The sequence below is a fragment of the Salmo salar genome, chromosome ssa04 (genome assembly GCF_905237065.1).
Source record: "Salmo salar chromosome ssa04, Ssal_v3.1, whole genome shotgun sequence".
NCBI lineage: Eukaryota > Metazoa > Chordata > Actinopteri > Salmoniformes > Salmonidae > Salmo > Salmo salar.
Window position 1 is genome coordinate 36,689,101 of NC_059445.1, and position 25,277 is coordinate 36,714,377.

The following is a 25,277-nucleotide window of genomic DNA, read 5'->3' on the forward strand; positions in this document are numbered from 1 at the left end:
AGGAGCGAAAGAGACACAGCAGAAGAGTGAGTGACTGAGACCAAGAAAAGGAGAGTGAGAGAAAGAGGAGTGCCATCTTAATCCTAAGTGAGACTTAATTGTAGTGTGGTGCGATGGCGTCGTTCGCTCTGGAGCTAGTGGGTGGGATCCTGTCAGTGCTGGGCTGGATACTGAGCGTAGTGAGCTGTGCTCTGCCCATGTGGAGGGTCTCAGCCGTCATCGGAACCAACATCATCACAGCCCAGGTCTACTGGGAAGGTTTATGGATGAGCTGTGTGGTTCAGAGCACAGGCCAGATGCAGTGTAAGGTGTACAACTCCATGCTGGCCTTGCCCCAGGACCTGAAGGCTGCCAGAGCTCTCTCTGTGGTCACCATCATCCTGGGGGTCTTAGCTCTCCTCGTGGCGACCATCGGAGCCAAGTGTGCCAACTGCATCGAGGAGGAGGGAGTGAAGGCCAAGGTGATGGTGTCTGCCGGAGCTGCCTTTATCCTGGCTTCGCTGGCCCAGCTGGTGCCTGTGTCCTGGTCAGCCCACCCCATCATCTTGGAGTTCTACAACCCTATCATCCCCTCGGCACAGAAGATGGAGATCGGGGCAGCGCTGTGCCTGGGCTAGGCCGCGGCCGCATTGCTGCTGCTGGGGGGGGGGGCTATCCTCTGCTGCAGCTGCCCTCCTCAGGAAGACAAACCAATGACAAGGTACTCAATCCGTCCCCAAAGCCGGATGGCGTATTCCGCTGCTCCAAGGTCCATGGCCCCCAGCTCCTACAACAGGAAAGACTATGTGTGAGAAAAGGGGGGGGGGGGGGGGGGGTGTTCAACATGTCTCTGCTGCAGCTGCCCTCCTCAGGAAGACAAACCAATGACAAGGTACTCAATCCGTCCCCAAAGCTGGGTGGCGTATTCCTCTGCTCCAAGGTCCATCTCCCACAGGAAAGACTATGTGTGAGAAAAGGAGGGGGGTGGGGGGGTGTTCAACATGTCGGTTTATTTGTGGGTTTCTTGAGAATATAACAGAGTGTTACCACAGTTTGTTTAAATATACCAGGAGCATGGGCAAATTATTTTACTCATCCTTGCCTTCATGGAAAGGGAGATGTATCGAGCACAGGACGGCTTGAGGTGACCAGAGCTCAGAATCAAGTTGACTCTTTTTCCTCTGAGACTGAAAAAAACGTCCTTATACACTCATCGAAACAAGATGTTTGTTGTTTTATACTTCTGTCTGGTTTACCATCAGTTGTCAGGCACTCGTCATAACTGAGCACTTTCTATTGGCAATGAGTCACATCCCTCTCATTTCCCAGAGGAAATAACTACAATAACTCCAGTTAATAATTTCCTATACAGTTTGTTATGACAACAGTTATGACAAGATAGAGTATATTATGACAACAATTATTACAAGATACAGTATATTATACTTCTCAAAAACCCACATAAACACCTAAACAAGTTAAATTCTTGGGTAAATGGTATGTGGACCAATGAAACAAAATTAGAGCTCTTTGGCAATACAGATCAACGCTGTGTTTATTGATGAACAAATGAAGCATTCAAAGAAAATAACACCCTCCCTGCAGTCAAAGATGGTAGAGGTTTGATAGTGCTGTGGGGTTGCTTTTCTGCCTCTGGTACTGGGGGCCTTGAATGTGCGCAAGGCATCATGAAATCAGCAGATTATCATGTGTTTTGTAGTCAAATGCTCAACCCAGTGTCTACAAACTGGATCTCTATTGAAGGTTGTGGGTCTTCCAGCAGGACAACGACCTCAAACACACATGAAAAAGCATCCAGGAATGTTTAAAGGTGCAGTATGCAAAAATCGCTCTGCCTGTCATGGTTTTCTTAGAGAAGTGGAGGAGTCAGGCGCAGGGATAAAGGTAAACAAACGTGTTTACTAAAAATATCAATAAATCTTCTCATAGAAAAATACATAGTTTGGAGAAACACCTCCAACTACACAAAACAGACAAACAATCACCGACAAGACAAACAGGAAATGCAGAGGTTAAATAATGAACATGATTAGCGAAATGAAAAACAGGTGTACACAATAAAGACAAAACCAAACGAACAGTGAAACATCGATCGGTGGCAACTAGTAAGCCGGTGACGTCGACCACCGAACGCCGCCCGAACAAGGAGAGGGGCCGACTTCGGCGGGAGTCGTGACACTGCCATTACCTGGTTGCTAAGATTCTAATAGTTAGCCTAATTTCAGTTTATGTGACAAAACAAGCAAGTATCTAACCATTGTGAAAAATAATTTCCAAAACCAAAAAGGTAGCATTTTCTGCAGTTTGAAGCTGGTGTACAAAACTGAAAGTGAAAGACGCAAAAACCAAACTTAAGAACGGGAAGCATAGAAATAGCACACATAGAACAGATATTCCTCTTGTTAGACTTACTTTCAATGAGAATGACAGGTCTACAACTCACATTTTTATGTGGATTTGGTCGGGTTACCCAAAAAAGTTACATATTGCAATTTTAAGAGATGCTGGACTGGGCCCAGATTCCCAATAGCGTCTTAAGTCTAAGTTCATCGTTACAACGTCCGTAGGAGCATCGTTAAAGCTGTTTCCCAAAAACATATGAATTAACGTTGCACTTGAAAACGCTCGTAATCTAACGCCTGCCTCAGACCACTCGTAGAACAGCTAAGTGTGTTGTTAGATGTTTTTTTGCCCCCCTGCGTCACTTTATACACAGAATATATCAGTTAAACATAGAATCACATGGTTTATCCATCTCTCGGTGACAGCCGATAACGTCAGAATATAGTTTCCAATGTCTTTGCAATTGCTACAAACAAGCGACATAAAAAGACGCTTAAAATAAAAACCGAGATGGCTGCATTAAAATGTAAATATAGTAGGCTATAGGCCTATTATAATCATATTGAAATATATTTCATGTTCAATAAATGTAGTTATATTTTGCTACTAGTAGGCTACTGACTGTAATTTGTCTCAATATATTTAATGATGTGCAGCCTAACGTGTGCAGTGATGTGCAAGATCTGTAATTTTGTAAAGATTTTGGGAGGGATAAGCATTACAATAAACCACCGCAATATTTGCAGCCATAGGTGATAATATTTCTCTCTAGGAGCTGATCTGTCGTTAGTATTGTGAAATAATTATAATGTTAATGTAAGATTTGAAGTGAGAATGCTGATCCGAGAGCAACATCCCCTTTCTTTCGATCCTATCAGTGTCGACACATGCTCCAACGACGCACTTAGCAACCGCTATCTCTGCGCATGTTACATCAGTCGGCCATTTGAGTGCATTATGTAATTCTATGCAGGAGCAATCATAACCACATTGAAGAACCATTCTAGCTGCCTTATTTTGTGCTATCTGCAGTCTCTTCAGGTCACCAACACTTGCATTGCTCCAGACGAGGTAATTGGACTATGGATTAGAGCTTGTGAGATTTGTTCCAGAATTTGCTCTGGCAATCCTTCTTAGCATAGAGGAGGTGCTGTTAATTTTGTTGTAGAGTTGTGAAATGTGTGATGACCAAGATACACAGTTGTCCAGCAGCACACCGAACAGCCTAGTCACTGAAACATCTTCTATGGGTGTCCCGCCAACTGTCAGCTGTAAGGAGGGTGGTTTATTCCTTCTGCTCTTCGCACATATTGCCTTGGTTTTCTTTGTATTTAGCACTAATTTGTTTGGGGTTATCCAATTTGAAATACTTATCCTGTCAGCTTCAAGAGACTCTTTTAGCTGACCTTCAGAATTGCCTTTTACTAGACAGTGGTTGACGTAGAATTTCAGAGGGAGGTCATTTGTATAAAGCAAGTATATACAGTGCCTTCAGAAACTATTCATACACCTTGACTTTTTCCACATTTTGTTGTGATACATAGTGGGATTAAAAAGGATTTCATTGTCATTTTTTTGTCAACGATGTACACAAAATACTCTGTAATGTCCAAGTGGAAGACGAATTCATACATTTGTAAAAAATACATAAAAACAGTAATATATCTTTATTATATAAGTATTCAACCTCCTGAGTCAACGCATGTTAGAATCACATTTGGCAGCAATTATAGCTCTGAGTCTTTCTGGCTAAATCTCTAAGAACTTTCCACACCTGGATTGTACAATATTTGCCCATTATTCTTTTCAACAATCTTCAAGCTCTGTCAAATTGGTTGTTGATCATTGCAAGACAACCATTTTCAGGTCTTGCCATAGATTTCCAAGCACATTTAAGTCAAAACTGTAACTTGGCCACTCAGGAGCATTTGCCGTCTTCTTAGTAAGCAACGTCAGTGTAGATTTGGCCATGTGTTTTAGGTTATTGTTCTGCTGAAAGGTGAATTCATCTCCCGGTGTCTGGTGGAAAGCAGACTGAACCAGGTTTGCTTCTAGAAATTTGCCTGTGCTTAGCTCCATTCCTTTTATTTTTTATCCTGAAAACCTCCACAGTCCTTAGCAATTACAAGCATACACATAATATGATGCAGACACCACTATCCTTGTAAATATTGAGAGTGGTACTCAGTAATGAGTTGTATTGGATTTGCCCTGCACATAACACTTTGTATTCAAGATGAAAAGTTAATTGCTTTCCCACATTTTTGCAGTTTTACTTTACTGCCTTGTTGCAAACAGGATGCATGTTTTGGAATTTATTCTGTACAGTTTCCTTCTTTTCATGCTGTCAATTAGGTTAGTATTGTGGAGTAACTACAATGTTGTTGATCCACCCTCAGTTTTCTCCTATCACAGCCATTGAACTCTGTAACTATTTTAAAGTCACCATTGGCCTCATGGTGAAATCCCTGAGCGGTTTCCTTCTTCTCCGGCAACTGAGTTAGGAAGGATACCTGTATCTTTGTAGTGACTGGGTGTATTGATACACCATCGAAAGTGTAATTATTAACTTCATCATGCTCAAAGGGATATTCAATGTCTGCTTTTTTTTACCCATCTACCAATCTTTTCATTCAAAGACTCAATCATGGACACTCTTACTGACAGTTGTGGCTGCTTTCTGTGATGTATTGTTGTCTCCACCTACTTGCCCTTTGTGCTGTTGTCTGTGCCCAATAATGTTGGTACCATGTTTTCTGCTGCTACCATGTTGTGTTGCTACCATGTTGTTGTTATGTTGTGTTGCTGCCTTGCTATGTTGTTGTCTTAGGTCTCTCTTTATGTAGCGTTGTGTTGTCTCTCTTGTCGTGAGGTGTGTTTTGTCCTATATTTATATTTTATTTATTTATTCATTTTTAATCCCAGCCCCCGTCACCGCAGGAAGGCTTTTGCCTTTTGGTAGGCCGTAATTGTAAATAAGAATTAGTTTTTAACTGACCTTTCTAGTTAAATAAAGGTTAAATAAAAAAATAAAAAGTGAGTCCATACAACTTATTATGTGACTTGTTAAGCACATGTTTAATACTGAACTTATTTAGACTTGCCATAACAAAGGGGTTAAATAATTGACATTTCAGCGTTTTATTTTCTTATTTCCCTCATTAAAATGCAAATCAATTTATAACATTTTTGACATGCGTTTTTCTGGATTTTTTGTTGTTATTCTGTCTCTCACTGTTCAAATAAACCTACCATTAAAATTATAGACTGATCATTTCTTTGTCAGTGGGCAAACGTACAAAATCAGCAGGGGATCAAAAACGTTTTTCCCTCACTGTAGCCCTTACACAGCCTAGAGGTGTGTTGGGTCATTGTCCTGTTGAAAAACAAATGATAATTCCACTAAACGCAAACCAGATGGGATGGCGTATCGCTGCAGAATGCTGTGGTAGCCATGCTGGTTATGTGTCACCAGCAAAGCACCCACACACCATCACACCTCCTCCATGCTTCAAGGTGGGAACCACACACACGGAAATCATCCGTTCACCTACTCTGCGTCTCACAAAGACATGGTGGTTGGAACCAAAAATCTCTGATTTGGACTCATCAGACCAAAGGACATTGCTCATGTTTCTTGGCCCAAGCAATTCCATTCTTCATATTGGTGTCCTTTAGTAGTCTTTTCTTTGCAGGAAATCAACCATTACATTTTAGCCATTTAGCAGACGCTCTTATCCAGAGCAACTTACAGTAGTGAATACATACATTTCATGCATTTTTTTTTTGTTGGACTGGCCCCCTGTGGGAATTGAACCCACAACCCTGGCGTTGCACACACCATGCTGGCATTGCAAACACCATGCTCTACCAACTGAGCCACAGGGAAGCCATGAAGAACTGATTCATGCAGTCTCTGAACAGTTGATGTTGAGATGTGTTTGTTACTTGAACTCTGTGAAGCACTTATTTGGGCTGCAATTTCTTGACTGACCTTCATATCTTAAAGTAATGATGGACTGTTGTTTCTCTGCTTATTTTTTTATTTATTTTATTTTATTTCACCTTTATTTAACCAGGTAGGCTAGTTGAGAACAAGTTCTCATTTGCAACTGCGACCTGGCCAAGATAAAGCAAAGCAGTTTGACTCATACAACAAACATACAGTCAAATAATACAGTAGAAAAAAGTCTATATACAGTGCGTGCAAATGAGGTATAATAAGGGAGGTAAGGCAATAAATAGGCCATGGTGGCGAAGTATTACAACATACCAATTAAACACTGGAGTGATAGATGTGCAGAAGATGAATGTGCAAGTAGAGATACTGGGTGCAAAGGAGCAAGATAAATAAATACAGTATGGGGATGAGGTAGTTGGATGGGCTATTTACAGATGGGCTATGTACAAGTGCAGTGATCTGTGAGCTGCTCTGGCAGCTGGTGCTTAAAGCTAGTTAGGGAGATATGAGTCTCCAGCTTCAGTGATTTTTGCAGTTTGTTCCAGTCATTGGCAGCAGAGAACTGTAAGGAAAGGCGGCCAAAGTAGGAATTGGCTTTGGGGGTGACTAGTGGGATATACCTGCTGGAGCGCATGCTACAGGTGGGTGCTGCTATGGTGACAAGTGAGCTGAGATAAGGCTGGGCTTTACCTAGCAGACTTATTGATAACCTGGAGCCAGTGGGTTTGGCGACGAGTATGAAGCGAGGGTCAGCCTATGAGAGTGTACAGGTAGCAGTGGTGGGTAGTTTATTGGGCTTTGGTGACAAAACGGATGGCACTGTGATAGACTGCATCCAATTTGTTGAGTAGAGTGTTGGAGGCTATTTTGTAAATGACATCGCCGAAGTCGAGGATTGGTAGGATGGTCAGTTTTATGAGGGTATGGCAGCATGAGTGAAGGACGCTTTGTTTTGCATCAGCTATCTGGATTTGGGTGAAGGAGAAATTTGGAAGGCTTGGGCGAGTTGCTGTGGGGGGTGCAGGGCAGTTGACCGGAGTAGGGGTAGCCAGGTGGAAAGCATGGCCAGCTGTAGAAAAATGCATATTGAAATTCTCAATTATAGTGGATTTATCGGTGGTGACAATGTTTCTTAGCCTCAGTGTAGTGGGCACCTGGAAGGAAGTGCTCTTATTCTCCATTGACTTTACAGTCCCAGAACTTTTTGAGTTTGAGCTAAAGGATGCAAATTTCTGTTTGAAAAAGCTAGCCTTAGCTTTCCTAACTGTCTGTGTATATTGGTTCCTAACTTCCCTGAAAAGTTGCATATCACGGGGGCTATTCGACGCTAATGCAGTACGCCACAGGAGAGAACCAAGGTCTATATCTGGTCCTGGTTCTACATTTTTTGAGTGGTACATGCTTATTTAAGATGGTGAGGAAGGCACTTTTAAAGAATAACCAGGCATCCTCTACTGACGGGATGAGGTCAATATCCTTCCAGGATACCCAGGCCAGGTCGATTAGAAAGGCCTGCTTGCTGAAGTGTTTTAGGGAGCGTTTGACAGTGATGAGGGGTGGTCGTTTGACCACAGCCCCATTACAGATGCAGGCAATGAGGCAGTGATCGCTGAGATCTTGGTTGAAAACAGCAGAGGTGTATTTGGAGGGCAAGTTGGTTAGGATGATATCTATGAGGGTGCCCGTGTTTACAGATTTGGGGTTGTACCTGGTAGGTTCATTGATAATTTGTGTGCGATTGAGGGCATCAAGCTTAGATTGTAGGATGGCTGAGGTGTTAAGCATGTCCCAGTTTAGGTCACCTAGCAGCACGAGCTCTGAAGATAGATGGGGGGCAATCAATTCACATATGGTGTCGAGGGCACAGCTGGGGGCAGAGGGTGGTCTATAGCAAGCGGCAACGACGTGAGACTTGTTTCTGGAAAGGCGGATTTTTAAAAGTAGAAACTCGAATTGTTACAGACCTGGGTACAGACCTGGATAGTAAGACAGACTCTACAGGCTATCTCTGCAGGAGATTGCAACTCCGCCCCCTTTGGCAGTTCTATCTTGTCGGAAAATGTTATAGTTAGGGATGGAAATTTCAGGCTTTTTGGTGGTCTTCCTAAGCCAGGATTCAGACACGGCTTGGACATCCGGGTTGGCAGCGTGTGCCAAAGCAGTGAATAAAACAAACTTAGGGAGGAGGCTTCTAATGTTAACATGCATGAAACCAAGGCTTTTATGGTTACAGAAGTCAACAAATTAGACCACCTGGGGAATAGGAGTGGAGCTAGGCACTGCAGGGCCTGGATTAACCTCTACATCACCAGAGGAACAGAGGAGGAGTGGGATAAGGGTACGGTTAAAGCCTATAAGAACTGGTCGTCTAGTACATTTGGAACAGAGAGTAAAAGGAGCAGGTTTCTGGGCGCGATAGAATAGATTCAAGGCATAATGTACAGACAAAGGTATGGTAGGATGTGAATACATTGGAGGTAAACCTAGGCATTGAGTAATGATGAGAGAGATATTGTCTCTAGAAAAATTTAAACCAGCTGGCTAAGGCATATTGTGCAGGGCTAGATGCTCTACAGTGAAATAAGACAATGATCACTAACCAGAACAGCAATGGATAAGGCATATTGACATTGGGGAGAGGCATGCATAGCCGAGTGATCATAGGGGTCCAGTGAGTAGTTAGGCTGGCTGGAGACACGGCGATTCAGACAGCTAGCAGGCCGGGGCTAGCAAGCTAGCAGAAGGGCCTTAGAGGGACGACGCGACGGAGGAAGTCTGTTATAGCCTCCTCGTGCGGTTACGTCGACAGACCAGTCGTGATGGATTAGTAGGGTTCCGTGTAGCAAAGGGGTCCAGTCCAGTTGGCAAAATAGGTATAGTGGCCCAAGAAATTGGCCGATGGATCTCTTCAGCTAACAGTCCAATATGCTCTAGACAGCTAGCGGGCTGCGGCTAGCAGGCTAGCAGATGGGCATTCAGGGGACGTCGCAACGGAGGGGCCTGTTGGAAAAAAAACCCTCGGGCAGATTACGTTGGTAGTCCAGTCGTGATGGATAAGCAGGGCTTCGTGTAGCAAAAAGGGTACAAGCCAATTGGCAAAATAGGTTTAGTGGCCCAAGAAATTGGCCGATGGACCTATTCAGCTAACAGTCCGATATGCTCTAGACAGCTAGCGGGCCGCGGCTAGCAGGCTAGCAGATGGGCATTCAGGGGACGTCGCGATGTAGGAGACAGTTGAATAACCCCCTCGGGCAGATTACGTTGGTAGTCTAGTCGTGAAGGAGCTCCGTACCGGCGGTAAAAGGGGTCTGGGCCAATTGGTAAAATAGGTATTGTAGCCCCAGAATGGCTGATGGACCTCTTCAGCTAGCCGGGAGATGGGCCTAGCATGGGCTAGCTCCAGGCTAATTGGTGCTTGCTTCGGAACAGAGACGTTAGTCAGGAGTAGCCACTCGGATTGCAGCTATCTAGCTGCGATGATCCAGGTGAAAAGGTTCAGAGCTTGCGATAGGAATCGGGGGATATGGAGAGAAAATAGGTCCGGTACGCTCTCGTTTGAATCGCGTTGTGCAAACTGGCGAGAGATTTCCGAGCTATAGGTTAGCTGATGAGCACTAGCAGTGGTTAGCTGACTATTAGCTAGTAGCTAGTTAGCTGGCTAGCCTCTGTTGGGGGATTCTGGTTCAGAAGTAAAGAAAAATACTTTAGAAAAAAGCAGATCCACACCACATTGGGTGAGGCGGGTTGCAGTAGAGTATTTTGAAGTTGAGGTTTATAAAAATATTTAAAAAATATATTTGAGCTGTTCTTGCCGTAATATGGACTTGGTCTTTTACCAAATAGGGCTATCTTCTGTATATCACCCCTACCTTGTCCCAACACAACTGATTGGCTCAAACGCATGAAGAAGGAAAGAAATTCCACAAATGTACTTTTAACAAGGCACACCTGTTAATTGAAATGCATTCCAGGTGACATGAAGCTGGTTGAGAGGATGCCAAGAGTGTGCAAAGCTGTCATCAAGGCAAAGGGTGGCTACTTTGAATAATATAAAATATATATAGAATTGTTTAACACTTTTTTGGTTACTACATGATTCCATATGTGTTATTTCAAATCAAATCAAATCAAATTGTATTAGTCACATGCACCGAATACAACAGGTGTAGACCTTACAGTGAAATGTTTACTTATGAGCCCCTAACCAACAATGCAGTTTAAAAAAAATACCAATCAGAATAAGAGATAAAAGTATCAAGTAATTAAAGAGCAGCAGTAAAAAAAAATATATATATATACAGGGGGGTGCCGGTACAGAGTCAATATGCGGGGGCACCGTTTAGTTGAGGTAGTATGTACATGTAGGTAGAGTTAATTAAAGTGACTATGCATAGATGACAACAGAGAGTGGCAGTGGTGTGGAGAGGGGGGGGAATGCAAACAGTCTGGGTAGCCATTTGACAAGATGTTCAGGAGTCTTATGGCTTCGGGATAGAAGCTGTTTAGAAGCCTCTTGGACCTAGACTTGGCGCTCCGGTACCGCTTTCCGTGTGGTAGCAAAGAGAACAGTCTATGACGAGGGTGGCTGGAGTTTTTGACAATTTCTTGGGCCTTCCTCTGACACCGCCTGGTATAGAGGTCCTGGATGGCAGGAAGTTTGGCCCCAGTGATGTACTGGGCCGTTTGCACTACCCTCTGTAGTGCCTTGCAGTCGGAGGCCGAGCAGTTGCCATACCAGGCGGTGATGCAACTAGTCAGGATGCTCTCGATGGTGCAGCTGTAGAACCTTTTGAGGATCTGAGGACCCATGCCAAATCTTTTCAGTTTCCTGAGGGGGAATAGGTTTTGTCATGCCCGCTTCACGACTGTCATGGTGTGCTTGGACCATGTTAGTTTGTTGGTGATGTGGACACCAAGGAACTTGAAGCTCTCAACCTGCTCCACTGCAGCCCCGTCGATGAGAATGGGTGCGTGCTCAGTCCTTTTTTTCCTGTAGTCCACAATCATCTCCTCTGTCTTGATCACGTTGAGGGAGAGGTTGTTGCCCTGGCCCCTGTGTTGAGGATCAGCGTGGTGGATGTGTTATTACCTGCCCTTACCATCTGGGGGCAGCCTGTCAGAAAGTCCAGGATCCAGTTGAAGAGGGAGGTGTTTAGTCCCAGGGACCTTAGCTTTTTGATGAGCGTTGAGGGCACCATGGTGTTGAACGCTGAGCTGTAGTCAATGAATAGCCTTCTCACATATTTCTTTCTTTTGTCCAGGTGGGAAAGGGCAGTGTGGAGTGCATCATCTGTGGATCTGTTGAGGCGGTATGTAAATTGTGGGTCTAGGGTTTCTGGGATGATGGTGTTGATGTGAGCCATGATCAGCCTTTCAAAGCACTTCATGGCTACAGATGTGAGTGCTACGGGTCGGTAGTCATTTACGCAGGTTATCTTAGTGTTCCTGGGCACAGGCACTGTGTTGGTCTGCTTAAAACATGCTGGTATTACAGGCTTGGACAGGGAGAGGATGAAAATGTCAATGAAGACACTTGCTAGTTGGTCAGCGCATGCTCGCAGAACACGTCCTGGTAATCCGTCTGGCCCTGTGGCCTTGTGAATGTTGACCTGTCTAAAGGTCTTACTCACATCAGCTGCGCAGAGGGGGATCACACAGTCTTTCGGTACAGCTGGAGGTCTCATGCATGTTTCAGTGTAATTTTCCTCGAAGCGGACATGGAAGTAGTTTAGCTCGTCCGGTAGGCTTGTGTCACCTGGCAGCTCTCGAATGTGCTTCCCTTTGTAGTTTGTAATGGTTTGCAGGCCCTTCCATATCTGAAGAGCATCAGAGCCGGTGTAGTACGAATCAATCTTAGTCCTGTATTGACGCTTTGCCTGTTTGATGGTTCGTCGGAGGGCATAGCGGGATTTCTTATAAGCTTAGAGTCCCACTCCTTGAAAACGGCAGCTCTAGCCTTTAGCTCAGTGCGGATGCTGCCTGTAATCCATGGCTTCTGGTTGGGGTATGTACGTACGGTCACTGTGGGGACGACGTCATCGATGCACTTATTGATGAAGCCAATGACAGATGTGGTGTACTCCTCAATGCCATTGGAGGAATCCCGGAACATATTCCAGTCTGTGCTAGCAAAACAGTTCTGTAGCTTAGCATCTGCTTCATCTGACCACTTTTTTATTGATCTAGTCACTGGTGCTTCCTGCTTTAATTTTTGCTTGTATGCAAGAATCAGGAGGATGGAATTATGGTCAGATTTGCCAAACGGAGGGCGAGGGAGAGCTTTTTATGCATCTCTGTGTGTGGAGTATAGGTGGTCTAGAGTTATTATCCCTCTGGTTGCACATTTAACATGCTGATAGAAATTTGGTAAAACTGATTTAAGTTTCCCTGCATTGAAGTCCCCGGCTACTAGGAGCACCGCCTATGGGTGAGCGTTTTTTTGTTTGCTTATGGCGGAAAACAGCTCATTCAATGCTATCTTAGTGCCAGCTTCTGACTGTGGTGGTATGTAAACAGCTACAAAGAATATACACTGCTCAAAAAAAATAAAGGGAACACTTAAACAACACAATGTAACTCCAAGTCAATCACACTTCTGTGAAATCAAACTGTCCACTTAGGAAGCAACACTGATTGACAATAAATTTCACATGCTGTTGTGCAAATGGAATAGACAACAGGTGGAAATTATAGGCAATTAGCAAGACACCCCCAATAAAGGAGTGGTTCTGCAGTGGGGACCACAGACCACTTCTCAGTTCCTATGCTTCCTGGCTGATGTTTTGGTCACTTTTGAATGCTGGCGGTGCTTTCACTCTAGTGGTAGCATGAGACGGAGTCTACAACCCACACAAGTGGCTCAGGTAGCGCAGCTCATCCAGGATGGCACATCAATGCGAGCTGTGGCAAGAAGGTTTGCTGTGTCTGTCAGCGTAGTGTCCAGAGCATGGAGGCGCTACCAGGAGACAGGCCAGTACATTAGGAGACGTGGAGGAGGCCGTAGGAGGGCAACAACCCAGCAGCAGGACCGCTACCTCCGCCTTTGTGCAAGGAGGAGCAGGAGGAGCACTGCCAGAGCCCTGCAAAATGACCTCCAGCAGGCCACAAATGTGCATGTGTCTGCTCAAACGGTGAGAAACAGACTCCATGAGGGTGGTATGAGGGCCCGACGTCCACAGGTGGGGGTTGTGCTTACAGCCCAACACCGTGCAGGACGTTTGGCATTTGCCAGAGAACACCAAGATTGGCAAATTCGCCACTGGCGCCCTGTGCTCTTCACAGATGAAAGCAGGTTCACACTGAGCACATGTGACAGACGTGACAGTCTGGAGACACCGTGGAGAACGTTCTGCTGCCTACAACATCCTCCAGCATGACCGGTTTGGCGGTGGGTCAGTCATGGTGTGGGGTGGCATTTCTTTGGGGGGCCGCACAGCCCTCCATGTGCTCGCCAGAGGTAGCCTGACTGCCATTAGGTACCGAGATGAGATCCTCAGACCCCTTGTGAGACCATATGCTGGTGTGGTTGGCCCTGGGTTCCTCCTAATGCAAGACAATGCTAGACCTCATGTGGCTGGAGTGTGTCAGCAGTTCCTGCAAGAGGAAGGCATTGATGCTATGGACTGGCCCGCCCGTTCCCCAGACCTGAATCCAATTGAGCACATCTGGGACATCATGTCTCGCTCCATCCACCAACGCCACGTTGCACCACAGACTGTCCAGGAGTTGGCGGATGCTTTAGTCCAGGTCTGGGAGGAGATCCCTCAGGAGACCATCCGCCACCTCATCAGGAGCATGCCCAGGCGTTGTAGGGAGGTCATACAGGCACGTGGAGGCCACACACACTTCTGAGCCTCATTTTGACTTGTTTTAAGGACATTACATCAAAGTTAGATCAGCCTGTAGTGTGGTTTTCCACTTTAATTTTGAGTGTGACTCCAAATCCAGACCTGCATGGGTTGATAAATTGGATTTCCATTGATTATTTTTGTGTGATTTTGTTGTCAGCACATTCAACTATGTAAAGAAAAAAGTATTTAATAAGATTATTTCATTCATTCAGATCTAGGATGTGTTATTTTAGTGTTCCCTTTATTTTTTTGAGCAGTGTAGATGAAAACTCTCTCGGTAGGTAATTTAGTCTGCAGCTTATCATGAGAAACTCTACCTCAGGCGAGCAATAGCTCGAGACTTCGTTAGATATCGTGCACCAGCTGTTGTTTACAAAAATACATAGACCGCCGCCCCTTGTCTTACCAGACGCCGCTGCTCTATCCTGCCGGTACATCGTATAACCAGCCAGCTGTATGTTGGTATTGTCGTCGTTCAGCCAAGACTCCGTGAAGCATGATGTTAATGTTTTTAATGTCTCATTGGTAGTTTAATCTTCCCAATAACTCGTCCATTTTACTGTCCAAAGATTGCATGTTTGCCAGCAGAATTGAGGGAAGTGAGGGTTTATTCTATTGTCTCCGACTTCTCAGCAGGCAGCCCACTCTCCTGCCTCTCTTTCTCTGCCTCCTCTTCACGCAGACAACGGTGGCTCGGGACCTGTTCCCGAGCTGAGCTGTATATCCTCTGCCTCGGGCTTGTCAGAGTCATGATAGAAGAAAAAGGATTCTGCTAGTCTGTGGTGAGTAATCGCAGTCCTGATGTCTAGAAGTTATTTTCGGTCATAGGATGGTAGCGGCAACATTATGTACAACAATAGTAAAAGAATAAGTTACTAACAACCCAGTTGAATGAACAAAAAAACACAATTGGTTGGGAGCATGTAGAAAGTCAGCCTTCTGCTCCGGCACCATCTTACTTATAGTTTTGATGTCTTCAATATTATTCTACAATGTAGAAAATTGTAAAAATAAAGAAAAACCCATGAATGAGTACATGTGTCCAAACTTTTGAATGGTACTGTATATATAATTTGGCTCTATGTAGTTTTACGTATAGGTCTATTGTAAATGTGTATTATTGTTGCGTCAGCAAAAAGACATACAAGTACAAATATAACTTTAAGCTACATATTATTTTGACAGAGGTAGTGAACCATCCATTGATCAGCACAGCAATTGATAAAACAGGACCACGTTTGAAACACAAGTGGTTCTGAGCTTATGTCATTATTACACAGGTAAGCTAACAGTTACAGAAATCAGGAATGCAGATGGGCTGTATCTATCTGAGCTTCTGTGTCCAACACACCAGCACCTGTTGTTATTTTGGGCACCTACTGACCAAAATATTATGTTTTTATTATTTATTTTCAATGACATGTATTGCTAAAACAAAAGTTTAAGGAAATACAGGCATGCACCACATTACTACAAGACAAAACAGCTCAATCAAGCCTAATGGTCTTGTAAGTATAAAATGCTTGCTTTCATTTAATTAAAACAGCATGAAAAGGTAGTGTAATGAGATAATGTCTTACTGTGGTGTGTGAAAAATTCAATGCTTTACCTTGTATGCGGTACACATCACATTATTGTGGAAGCACCTCCTCTAAGAGTTTGAATTAGTCTGTTTGAGAAGGTTTGAATCCTAAGCAACCTTCCTACACATAGTTGGAAGTACAATACCAACATAGCTACTGTAGTAGGTCAAAACTGTGTGCTGGAAAACCTTGGTAGAGCCTGGGTAGAATAGGCATTGTGGTGCTTATGTGAATTTCATTTATTTTTCGGTTTCAGACCAACGCCAACTTCTCATGATGAAGTTTGGTTGCCAAACCTTTTTCTGGAGGATTTAGTGGTGGCATTAACCATTTCCGTTAGATTTACACTGTCATTGAATGTGGCAAGTCTGGATTTGTTGCCCTCATTCTTGTGCTTCCAGTTAATATTAACATATTTGAGAAATATCACTTTTTGTTTTCATCAGTAGCACGGTCAATACTGTCACATATAATATCTAGGTAAGATACATGTAACGGCCGTCGAAGGGAGTAGATCAAGGCGCAGCGTGTTGAGTGCTCATCATGTATTTATTGTACTGAGAACACATAAACAAAGAAACAAAACGACAGCCAAACAGTTCTGTCAAGTAAGCAACACTAAACAGAAATTAACCACCCACAAAACCCCAAAGGAAAACAGGCTGCCTAAGTATGGCTCCCAATCAGAGACAACGATATACAGCTGTCCCTGATTGAGAACCATACCCGGGCCAAAACAAAGAAATACAAAACATAGAAAAAAGGACATAGAATGCCCACCCTAGTCACACCCTGGCCTAACCAAAATAGAGAATAAAACCCTCTCTATGGCCAGGGCGTGACAATACATTTGAACATGTACACACACCCAACAGATTTTAGTGGTTGAAATGGTAAATTAAACTCTAGTCGTAGTATTTCTATATCATGGGCATTAATATAGAGTTGGTTCCCCCTTTGCTGCTATCACAACCTCCACTCTTCTGGGAAGACTTTCTACTAGACGTTGGAACATTGCTGGGGGAATTGCTTCCATTCAGCCACAAGAGCATTAGTGAGGTCGGGCACTGATGTTGGGCGATTACGCCTGGCTCGCAGTCGGCATTCCAATTCATCCCAAAGGTTTTGAGGTCAGGGCTCTGTGCAGGCCAGTCAAGTTCTTCCACACCGATCTCGACAAACCATTCTGTATGGACCTTGCTTTGAGCATGGGAGAATTGTCATGCTGAAACAAGAAAGGGCCTTCCCAAAACTGTTGCCACAAAGTTGTAAGCACATAATTGTCTAGAATGCAATTGTATGCTGTAGCATTAAGATGTCCCTTCACTGGAACTAAGGGGCCTAGCCCGAACAATGAAAGACAGCTCCAGACCATTGTACCTCTTCCATTAAATGTTACAGTTGGCGTTGTGGCAGGTAGCGTTCTCCTGGCATCCGCCAAACCCAGATACATCTGTCGGACTGCCAGATGGTGAGGCGTGATTCATCACTCCAGAGAACACATTTCCACTGCTCCAGAGTCCAATGGCGGCGAGCTTTACACCACTCCAGCCGACGCTTGGCATTGTGCATGGTGATCGTAGGCTTGTGTGCAGCTGCTCGACCATGTAAACCAATTTCATGAAGCTCCCGACTAACATTTTTCGTGCTGATGTTGCTTCCAGAGGCAGTTTAGAACTCGATAGTGAGTGTTGCAACTGAGGACAGACGATTTTAACGCACTACAAACTTCATCACTCCTCCGAGTCCCATTCTGTGAGCTTGTGTGGTCTACCATTTCCACTCTAGCAGGGCAGAAATTTGACGAACTGACTTGTTGGAAAGGTGGCATGCTATGACGGTGCCACATTGAAAGTCACTGAGCTCTTCAGTCAGGCCATTCTTTTGCCAATGCTTGTCTATGGAGATTGCATGGCTGTGTGCTCGATTTTATACACCTATCAGCAACGGGTGTGGCTGAAATAGCCGAATACCCTAAATTGAATGGGTGTCCACGTACTTTTGTGTGTATATATAGAGTATATTGCTACACCACCACCACGTCTGTTCCTGTCCTTTCTAATCATAGTACCACTGATGCTGACCTGTCCATCAGTAATAGAATGGTCCAGATGGGTTTCTTTGATTGCTAGAACATGCACGTTGTTTTTATGCACCAAGTCATAGACTTCATGGATCTTATTAGGGAGGCTACACACATTTACCGTAATTTCCGGACTATTAAGCGTACCTGAATATAAGCCGCACCCACTGAATTAAAAAATATATATTATTTTGAACATAAATAAGCCGCACATGTCTATAAGCCGCAGGTGCCTACCGGTACAATGAAACAAATGAACTTTACACAGGCTTTAACGAAACACGGCTTGTAACAAAAATAAATAGGCTTTAACGAAACACGGCTTGTAACAAGAAACATATAGGCTTTAACGAAACACGGCTTGTAAAAAAAAAAAATTTGCAGTAAGCTTTAGTTGTCTTTTTGCACTAAGTCAATTCCTCACGCTGCTGTTTCCAACGTCTTATCATCGACTCATTAAGACCAAGCTCCCGTGCAGCAGCTCTATTTCCTTTTCCAACAGCCAGATCAATCGGCTTCAACTTGAAAGCTGCATCATAGGCATTTCTCCGTGTCTTTGCCATGATGAGGGTGACAAAATGACTACCGTAATCAGAATGATGGGAAGTTTGAGAGCGCTCGATTTAATCTAAACAGTAAACTAAAAAGTTGTTTGACCTTAACCCGTTCGGCAATTTCATTGGTCTAATGAAAGCTTCATGCCGGCAAAAAACTGAGCACGTCACAGAATGTTTTTTTTTTATTTATTTTTTTTAAAGCGGGAACAATCCATATATTAGCCGCGTCATTGTTTAAGCCGCGAGGTTCAAAGCCTGGGGAAAAAGTTGCGGCTTATAGTCCGGAATTTACGGTACATGGGTGATATGGGGTTCTTTCTTTGATAATTGCAAATTGACAGAATAAGACATTTTTGTACAGGTAGTCACTGTGTTTTTAGTGGAACACTGGATTCAGGACTCATGGTAAACAGGGAATGACCTGTTAACCATGAGTGAGTCATTTTTGTGTATCTGAACACCTGGCCATTTATGTACAGTTTGTCCACAACCTCTGCAACTCGGTCGCTCTGGCCCTTTGTTCTTTCATGACAGGATAGAGTACTTTGCGTCTCATTTATGTTGTGAGGAAAGTGGTCATTCATCCCATAATTATTCCATTTAATTATCTGTCTCTGCTTTTGGCCATTTCCTTCTGTTTGAAATGTTCAAAGAATGCAATAATTGCATGAGGTCTGCCTCTGAAGGATTTCCCCATTCTATGCACCCTGGAGAAGGTGATTTTCTCCACCACATCAGAGGGCAGTTTCAGCTTTTCAGTCATAAATTCCTTCACACTATTCTCTGGTTCGATATTGTCTGCCTCAGAAATCCCCCCCAAATTAGAATGTCTCTCATTCCCTGAGATTGTATCTATCAAGCAGTGACTCCTTCAGCATTCTGTTCTCCCGATTGTCTCAACAGCATTCCGCATGGTATGTACAGTACCTTTCAAAGATTTATTCTCCTCCTTCAGATTGTCTATTTCCTTTTGGCTGAACTCTAAACTGGCTGTCAGTTCTGATATGCTCTGCTGGATTGTCTGAAGCATCTCCAGTTTCTCCAGGTTTTTGTGGATAGACTTCAGTACGTCCCTGGCACCGTCCACTGCCTCCAAGCTGAAAGACTCTCCTTCACTGGTGATGTGGTGTGAAGAAGGCCGGGCCCGTGACTTCTTTCGCAGCGGGCGTATGACGGAGTTAGCGTGGATGCTGCCTTCGACATGTTTCATATCCGACAGGGCCTAGTAGTGGCGGTCTTTAAAGCTTTTGAGCTCCTGGATTGACTCTGGCGCTTCCAGTTTTTGCTTAAAACGTTCACTACTACACAGTGTATCCTTGTGGATGGCAATATATGCTCATACTGTAGATACATGGGTTGTTTACATTTGTACTTTTTGTAAACATTGAAATTAAACCATACTGTTTTGGGGTTATAATGGGGATGATCAGCAGTCTATGCTCATGAGGCATCCAGTATATTCATTATATCCAAAAAGTCCACAAAGTCTTTGCACCAATCACAGATTGTGGCTTTCAAATAAAAAACACAATATGTAAAGGAAAGGTCTAATTTAACTACGTTGTTTGCCGAAAAGATATAATTGGCTATTCTAAGCACTAAGGTTAAAAGAGTATAGGAAAAAAAAATCCAGAGAAAAGTGATATACTGTATTCTTGGTATCTGGAAGTGTGACTTGTCAGATTCAATGAAACACTCGTGTTCTATGACTAAGTTCAATTCTACTTCCTGTCACTCATATTCAAATTCTACATCCTGTGGGGTGTGGCCAATTTCATTTCAACTCATGAGTTGAATGGGAGTCAATTCCAAAATTCTGAATTGACCCCAACCCTGACTGAGTGGGTGTGTTTGAGTGGATCACTTTTGTCAAGACGTCATTGGTCACCGCCTTTCAAAGTGTCTTGCATTATGGGGCTATATCGACTACATGAACCTTTAAAAAATCATGGAGTTTTTTATGAAGTCGCCTTCAAGTCGCTGCAGTTCCTTCTCACCAACTGCACCATGCCGTCATCACAATTTGTCAGTCGATCATTAGGGTGTTTTTGTTTGACCCACGCCAACGTTGCCGAACACGTAACCGAAACAGGAACCAACTTTGCGGCAATTGTAAAGCTACAGGTGATACAAATTATAGTGATATTTGAGACCTCTCTAACCAATTAATTGTACACACGTTATATTTTCAGTTTGTGAGTGTGTGATATGGTGTTCTAGAAAAAGTTCATTAAAACATTAATAAAGACAAATGTTTATAATCAATAGTGTAGTGTGACCCAGCCCCCAAAGTGACTCTTTACACTGTATCCTTTGTGATGTATTTGCAATGCTGCATTATCTCATCAACCCCCTCGTCTCACCTCTGAGAAGCTGAAGCAGAGGGTCTGTTGTCTTTACACCCTGTAGGTTTGATATCGGATTGGAGGTTAACTTTACAGCTGTGGCATGTATTCATGGATGCCAAGGGAAGCCAGGCTTCACCCCAAAATTTACCAAGAAAAATAAATGAAAACAAAACAATAAATAATGTATCTTTCATTGTAAAACACTCCACTGTTGTAGGTGTAGCTGTTGCTGTTGTTGTGTTGATTATCAAGGTGGTACAATCAATGGACAGAAAAACTGTAAACACACCAGAATCAGATGCATACAGAGCAGAGTTCAATTAATGTGTAAGGTTTCATGTGTAAATGTAGCCATCTCAATGTTGTTATCGTTGTTTGTATCTGTGCAATATACCTCAAAGACCTGTAACCACAGGCAACTAACTGACAAATGCGGCCATCTTGGGGTGTTGGACCACAAACAGCATAACTGTTGTGTCCCCAAGTTTTTCTGTACAACTGCTTTTGTCAGCTGAACAGTGCTTCACGGACAACTAAGGCCAAAACAGCAAACTAAGCTAACATATGGTCATATCCAGGATCATTTAACTATTTGATTTTGAAAAAAAGGGTTGATAAAATATTGAATTTGGCCTTTACTATGATAGCCCATATAAACGCTCAGGAAATGTTAAAGTTTTTTGGACACATATTTAACCCCTATTTATTTGGCACAAAACTACCTCCATACTTCCATTTATTTTGAAAAGTCCTGTGACATTTGTGAGGGTCGTAGAGAAAACAGAGAACACCATCGTGACCATAGAGCGGTCATATTAGTTTGTAGCCCAAACGGTTCGGACGCTACAGACAGAAGTTGGCACATCAGCAGTACTGACTTCAGACATTTTCGTGAGAAGACCAGTTTTCAGGATGTCTCATGGTCTGACAAACACTGCTTTAGCTCGGCCACCAGATATCTCTAGCTTAAAATGACAGATTCGGATGGGGATTTGTTTTATTATGTTACTTAGATTGATGCACGGGTGCATCAGTAACTCTTAAGGATTTAAAAGTTACTGAATATTCGTTATATTTATGACGGACAACAATTGAAAGTGTGGGTGACATTTTTTACGGTGTTTCTAATCTAGCATTGGGTATACATGGATGATCCCTGGCCGTGTAATGTGAGTGTGTATCTAACCGATACTGAGATGAGGGAAAGGAAGGGGGATACCTAGTCAGTTGTACAACTAAATGCATTCCACTGAAATGTGTCTTCCGCATTTAACCCAACCCCTCTGAATCATAGAGGTGGGGAGGTTTGTATGCTAAGGGTGTCTATGCTCTTTGTCTCTCTCTTTCTCTCTCTATTTACTAAGAAAACAGTTCTGCAGGTTTTCAGGGATATGGGAATATTTGCACACACAATCGCTCTGTCACAGGAACAGACACAGAAACCTGCTGGCTGTGGAAAGCCAAGTCACCATATGGCACCAGGAAGTAGGCTGACATAATAAAGCGACACCAATTCTGACAGGAATGTTAACCTTTTCCTTATTGTCTTTTATTAATACATTCTAATTGGAATACAAACTAAGGAAGAATTATACAAACTATGGAATAATTACCATTAGAGTCAAGGGACCAAGAGACCGCTGTCAGAAATCACTATCATAAGCGAGTGAGAGCGTGGCTATTACTGAGTGTATCTGCCTGCCTGTGTATTTGTATGTCTGCCTGTGTGTGTGTGTGTGTGTGTGTGTGTGTGTAGGTGTGTGTGTGTGTGTGTGTGTGTGTGTGTGTGTGTGTGTGTGTGTGTGTGTGTGTGTGTGTGTGTCTGTGTGTGTGTTTCCATGCAAATAAGTAGCCACAGGCCCAACCCAATTGACTGGCTACGTAATGTTTGTCGCCAAACCAACATAACTGGTTTCCCCTCCATGTTTTTTTTGTGTGAAATACACCTGTATTCAAACCATTATATGACACTTCCTGACTTGTTCCACCAATTCGGTGCCTTTTGAGAAGTGTAACAAAAAAAGTATAATAATATGTCTAAATTAAAAATGTTTAAATTACTTTACTATATTAAGTGCCAAATAAAGTAACAGGATTGACCGTGACAAGGTTGATGATTTCATCCTAAATCAGCAATAAATCCCCCTGTGACAGGGAGAATGGAAGCTTGTTCTGTGCACCAGGAAGTGGCAATTTAATGCAAGCTTTACAAAAAAAATTGATTTGATCAAACATTTCAAGCCTGTATATCTATGGGTAACAGGGTTGACGTGTAACTGTATGCATGACCCACTCAGTTTTTATCCACAAAACACACGCAAGTGGCCAAACATAGTATAAAAAGCATACCCGCTATTACACTATGATTTTACTTTCAGATGTTGAATGTTGATGTTTCTTTTGAAAATGTTGAATGTTGATGTTTCTTTTGAAAAAAAAAGATTTTAAAATGAATAGTTTCACCATATTAAAATGAGAGTTCAGTTCACATAACAGGTTTGACCTTAAAATGAGGTACAGACTAAAATGAATCGCTAATCACATGAAATAAATTATAATCTTCAGAAATGACTTTGTCAAAGCCACAAAATAACTAGAGCTTTACGATGATGGTAAAAACGTGGATAAAGTGTGCGGTTAAGTGCGTTAAAATATTCCTAGAAGTCACAGAGGGTGCAAGGAGGGACATGTCAAATGCAGAATTTTGGCACTTTAGCAAGTCTTTGATTCATTTTAAAAAGGCACTCATTACGCAAAAGGCACTCATTTCGTGGAACGACCCACCTATACCAGCCTGTACCTCAAATATACAGTGTAAATCCAGTCAGAAGACATGATTCAGCATACTTTTCACCAACATTTAGAGGGCATTCATTCTTCAGAAAGGCATGAAAAAAGAGAGCAGGCAAGGCCAGGTTAATTGTCATTGTCCTTATGTTACTGTAAGGAACAGTCAAGAGGGAGTCAGATTACAGGTGAAACCCTCCCCTCTGGCTGCCTCCTCCCTCCCTTCTCTTCTCTCATCTCACCTGCTCCTCCCTCCTCCTCCTCCTCCCTCCATCCCCTTCTCCCAGTAGCCTCTATGGGCAGGTCATTGTTTTTGTGAAGAGCTTGAAAACACCTGTTCTACCATACTGAGACATCATCACCAGGTGACTGCTCCCTCCCTCCTCTCCTGCCAACCCTGGGCTATAAAGGATCTCTGATTATGTGGCAGCATCACTTAGCTACATCACACCCCCACACACAGAGCGAGAAAGAGAGCGCAAGAGCGAGAGAGGAGTTAAAAGGATGAACACCGAACACAAAGAACCACAAAGAAGCTCCAGATTTGGAACAGAATCTTCTGTCTTTGATTAGAATCTCAGCTTGACTGAATCCTCTGTTAATTCTAGAATTTGTGCGCTGGATTCTGGAAGTTGAGAATCTCAGCAGGTTCTAAGAACTTCTTAGTTAAGTCAGTCGTTCCTCCAGGAGGGGCAGGTGTTGGAGAGAGCCAGCCCAGGGAGCTAGCATGTCGATGGGCATGGAGATCGTGGGAATTGCCCTGGGTGTCATAGGATTCATCCTGGGCATCGTGGTCTGTGCTTTGCCCTTGTGGAAGGTGACAGCCTATATCGGAGCCAACATTATCACATCCCAGACCATATGGGAGGGCCTGTGGATGAACTGTGTGACCCAGAGCACGGGGCAGATGCAGTGTAAGGTCTACGACTCCCTCATGGCCTTGCCCCAGGACCTGCAGGCCGCCAGAGCCATGACAATCATCGCAATCATCCTGGGGATTCTAGGGGTGATGGTCTCCATCGTCGGAGCCAAGTGCACCAACTGCATCGATGATGAACCCTCCAAAGCTAAAGTCATGATCATCTCTGGAATCTTCTTCATCCTGGCCGGGATCCTAGTCCTCATCCCTGTCTCCTGGTCGGCCAGCACCATCATCCAAGGCTTCTACAACCCCCTTCTGATCAACGCACAGAAGAGGGAGCTGGGGGCCTCTCTCTACATTGGCTGGGGGGCCGCAGCCCTGCTACTGATCGGAGGGGCCATGCTGTGCAGCTCCTGCCCCCCCAGGGAGGAGAAGAGGTACAAGCCCCCCGGCATGGCCTACTCCGCCCCTCGCAGCGGGGGCACAGCGGGATACGGCAGGAAGGACTACGTCTGAGAGAGACTTCTTCACCTGCCTAATTGAATGGAGGGAAGAAAAAATGAAGGAAAAGAAGAGGAGAGGTATCGCTATCCTGAACATTAGCGTGTTTGTTTGCTGTCTGACACAAAAACTAGGAGAAGAATCTCCTAGAAAGACTCCTACATGAAGGAATGTGTGCTTTACTGTTACTTCTTGGCTTTTCCTCCCCTGCGCATTTCTATTTAGTTTCATTGTTCAGCTTTATAGTGTGCAGGCTTGTGTGACGTATGGTAGAGGCTCTTAGATCGAGATACTGTACATACAGTGGGGGGAAAAAGTATTTCATCCCCTGTTGATTTTGTACGTTTGCCCACTGAAAAAGAAAGGATCAGTCTATAATTTTAATGGTAGGTTTATTTGAAC

At 43.7% G+C, this 25,277-nt stretch overlaps 1 protein-coding gene across 1 annotated transcript; it reads left to right on the top strand.

Annotated features, from left to right (window-relative positions):
• Nucleotides 1–25,277, top strand: LOC106603005 (claudin-4-like). The gene is made up of 2 exons (XM_014196105.2): nucleotides 1–601; nucleotides 24,239–25,277. Exons 1-2 carry the CDS (start codon nucleotides 114–116, stop codon nucleotides 24,888–24,890), a joined length of 1,140 nt encoding a protein of 379 aa, XP_014051580.2. The 5' UTR covers nucleotides 1–113; the 3' UTR covers nucleotides 24,891–25,277.

Bases quoted from the DNA above. Each gene is read 5' to 3' on its own strand.
- LOC106603005 (XM_014196105.2), top strand. From the start codon at position 114: ATGGCGTCGTTCGCTCTGGAGCTAGTGGGTGGGATCCTGTCAGTGCTG. The intron at 602-24,238 runs GCTGTGCCTGGG...CCAGGGAGCTAG, and splicing joins AAGATGGAGATCGGGGCAGC to CATGTCGATGGGCATGGAGA.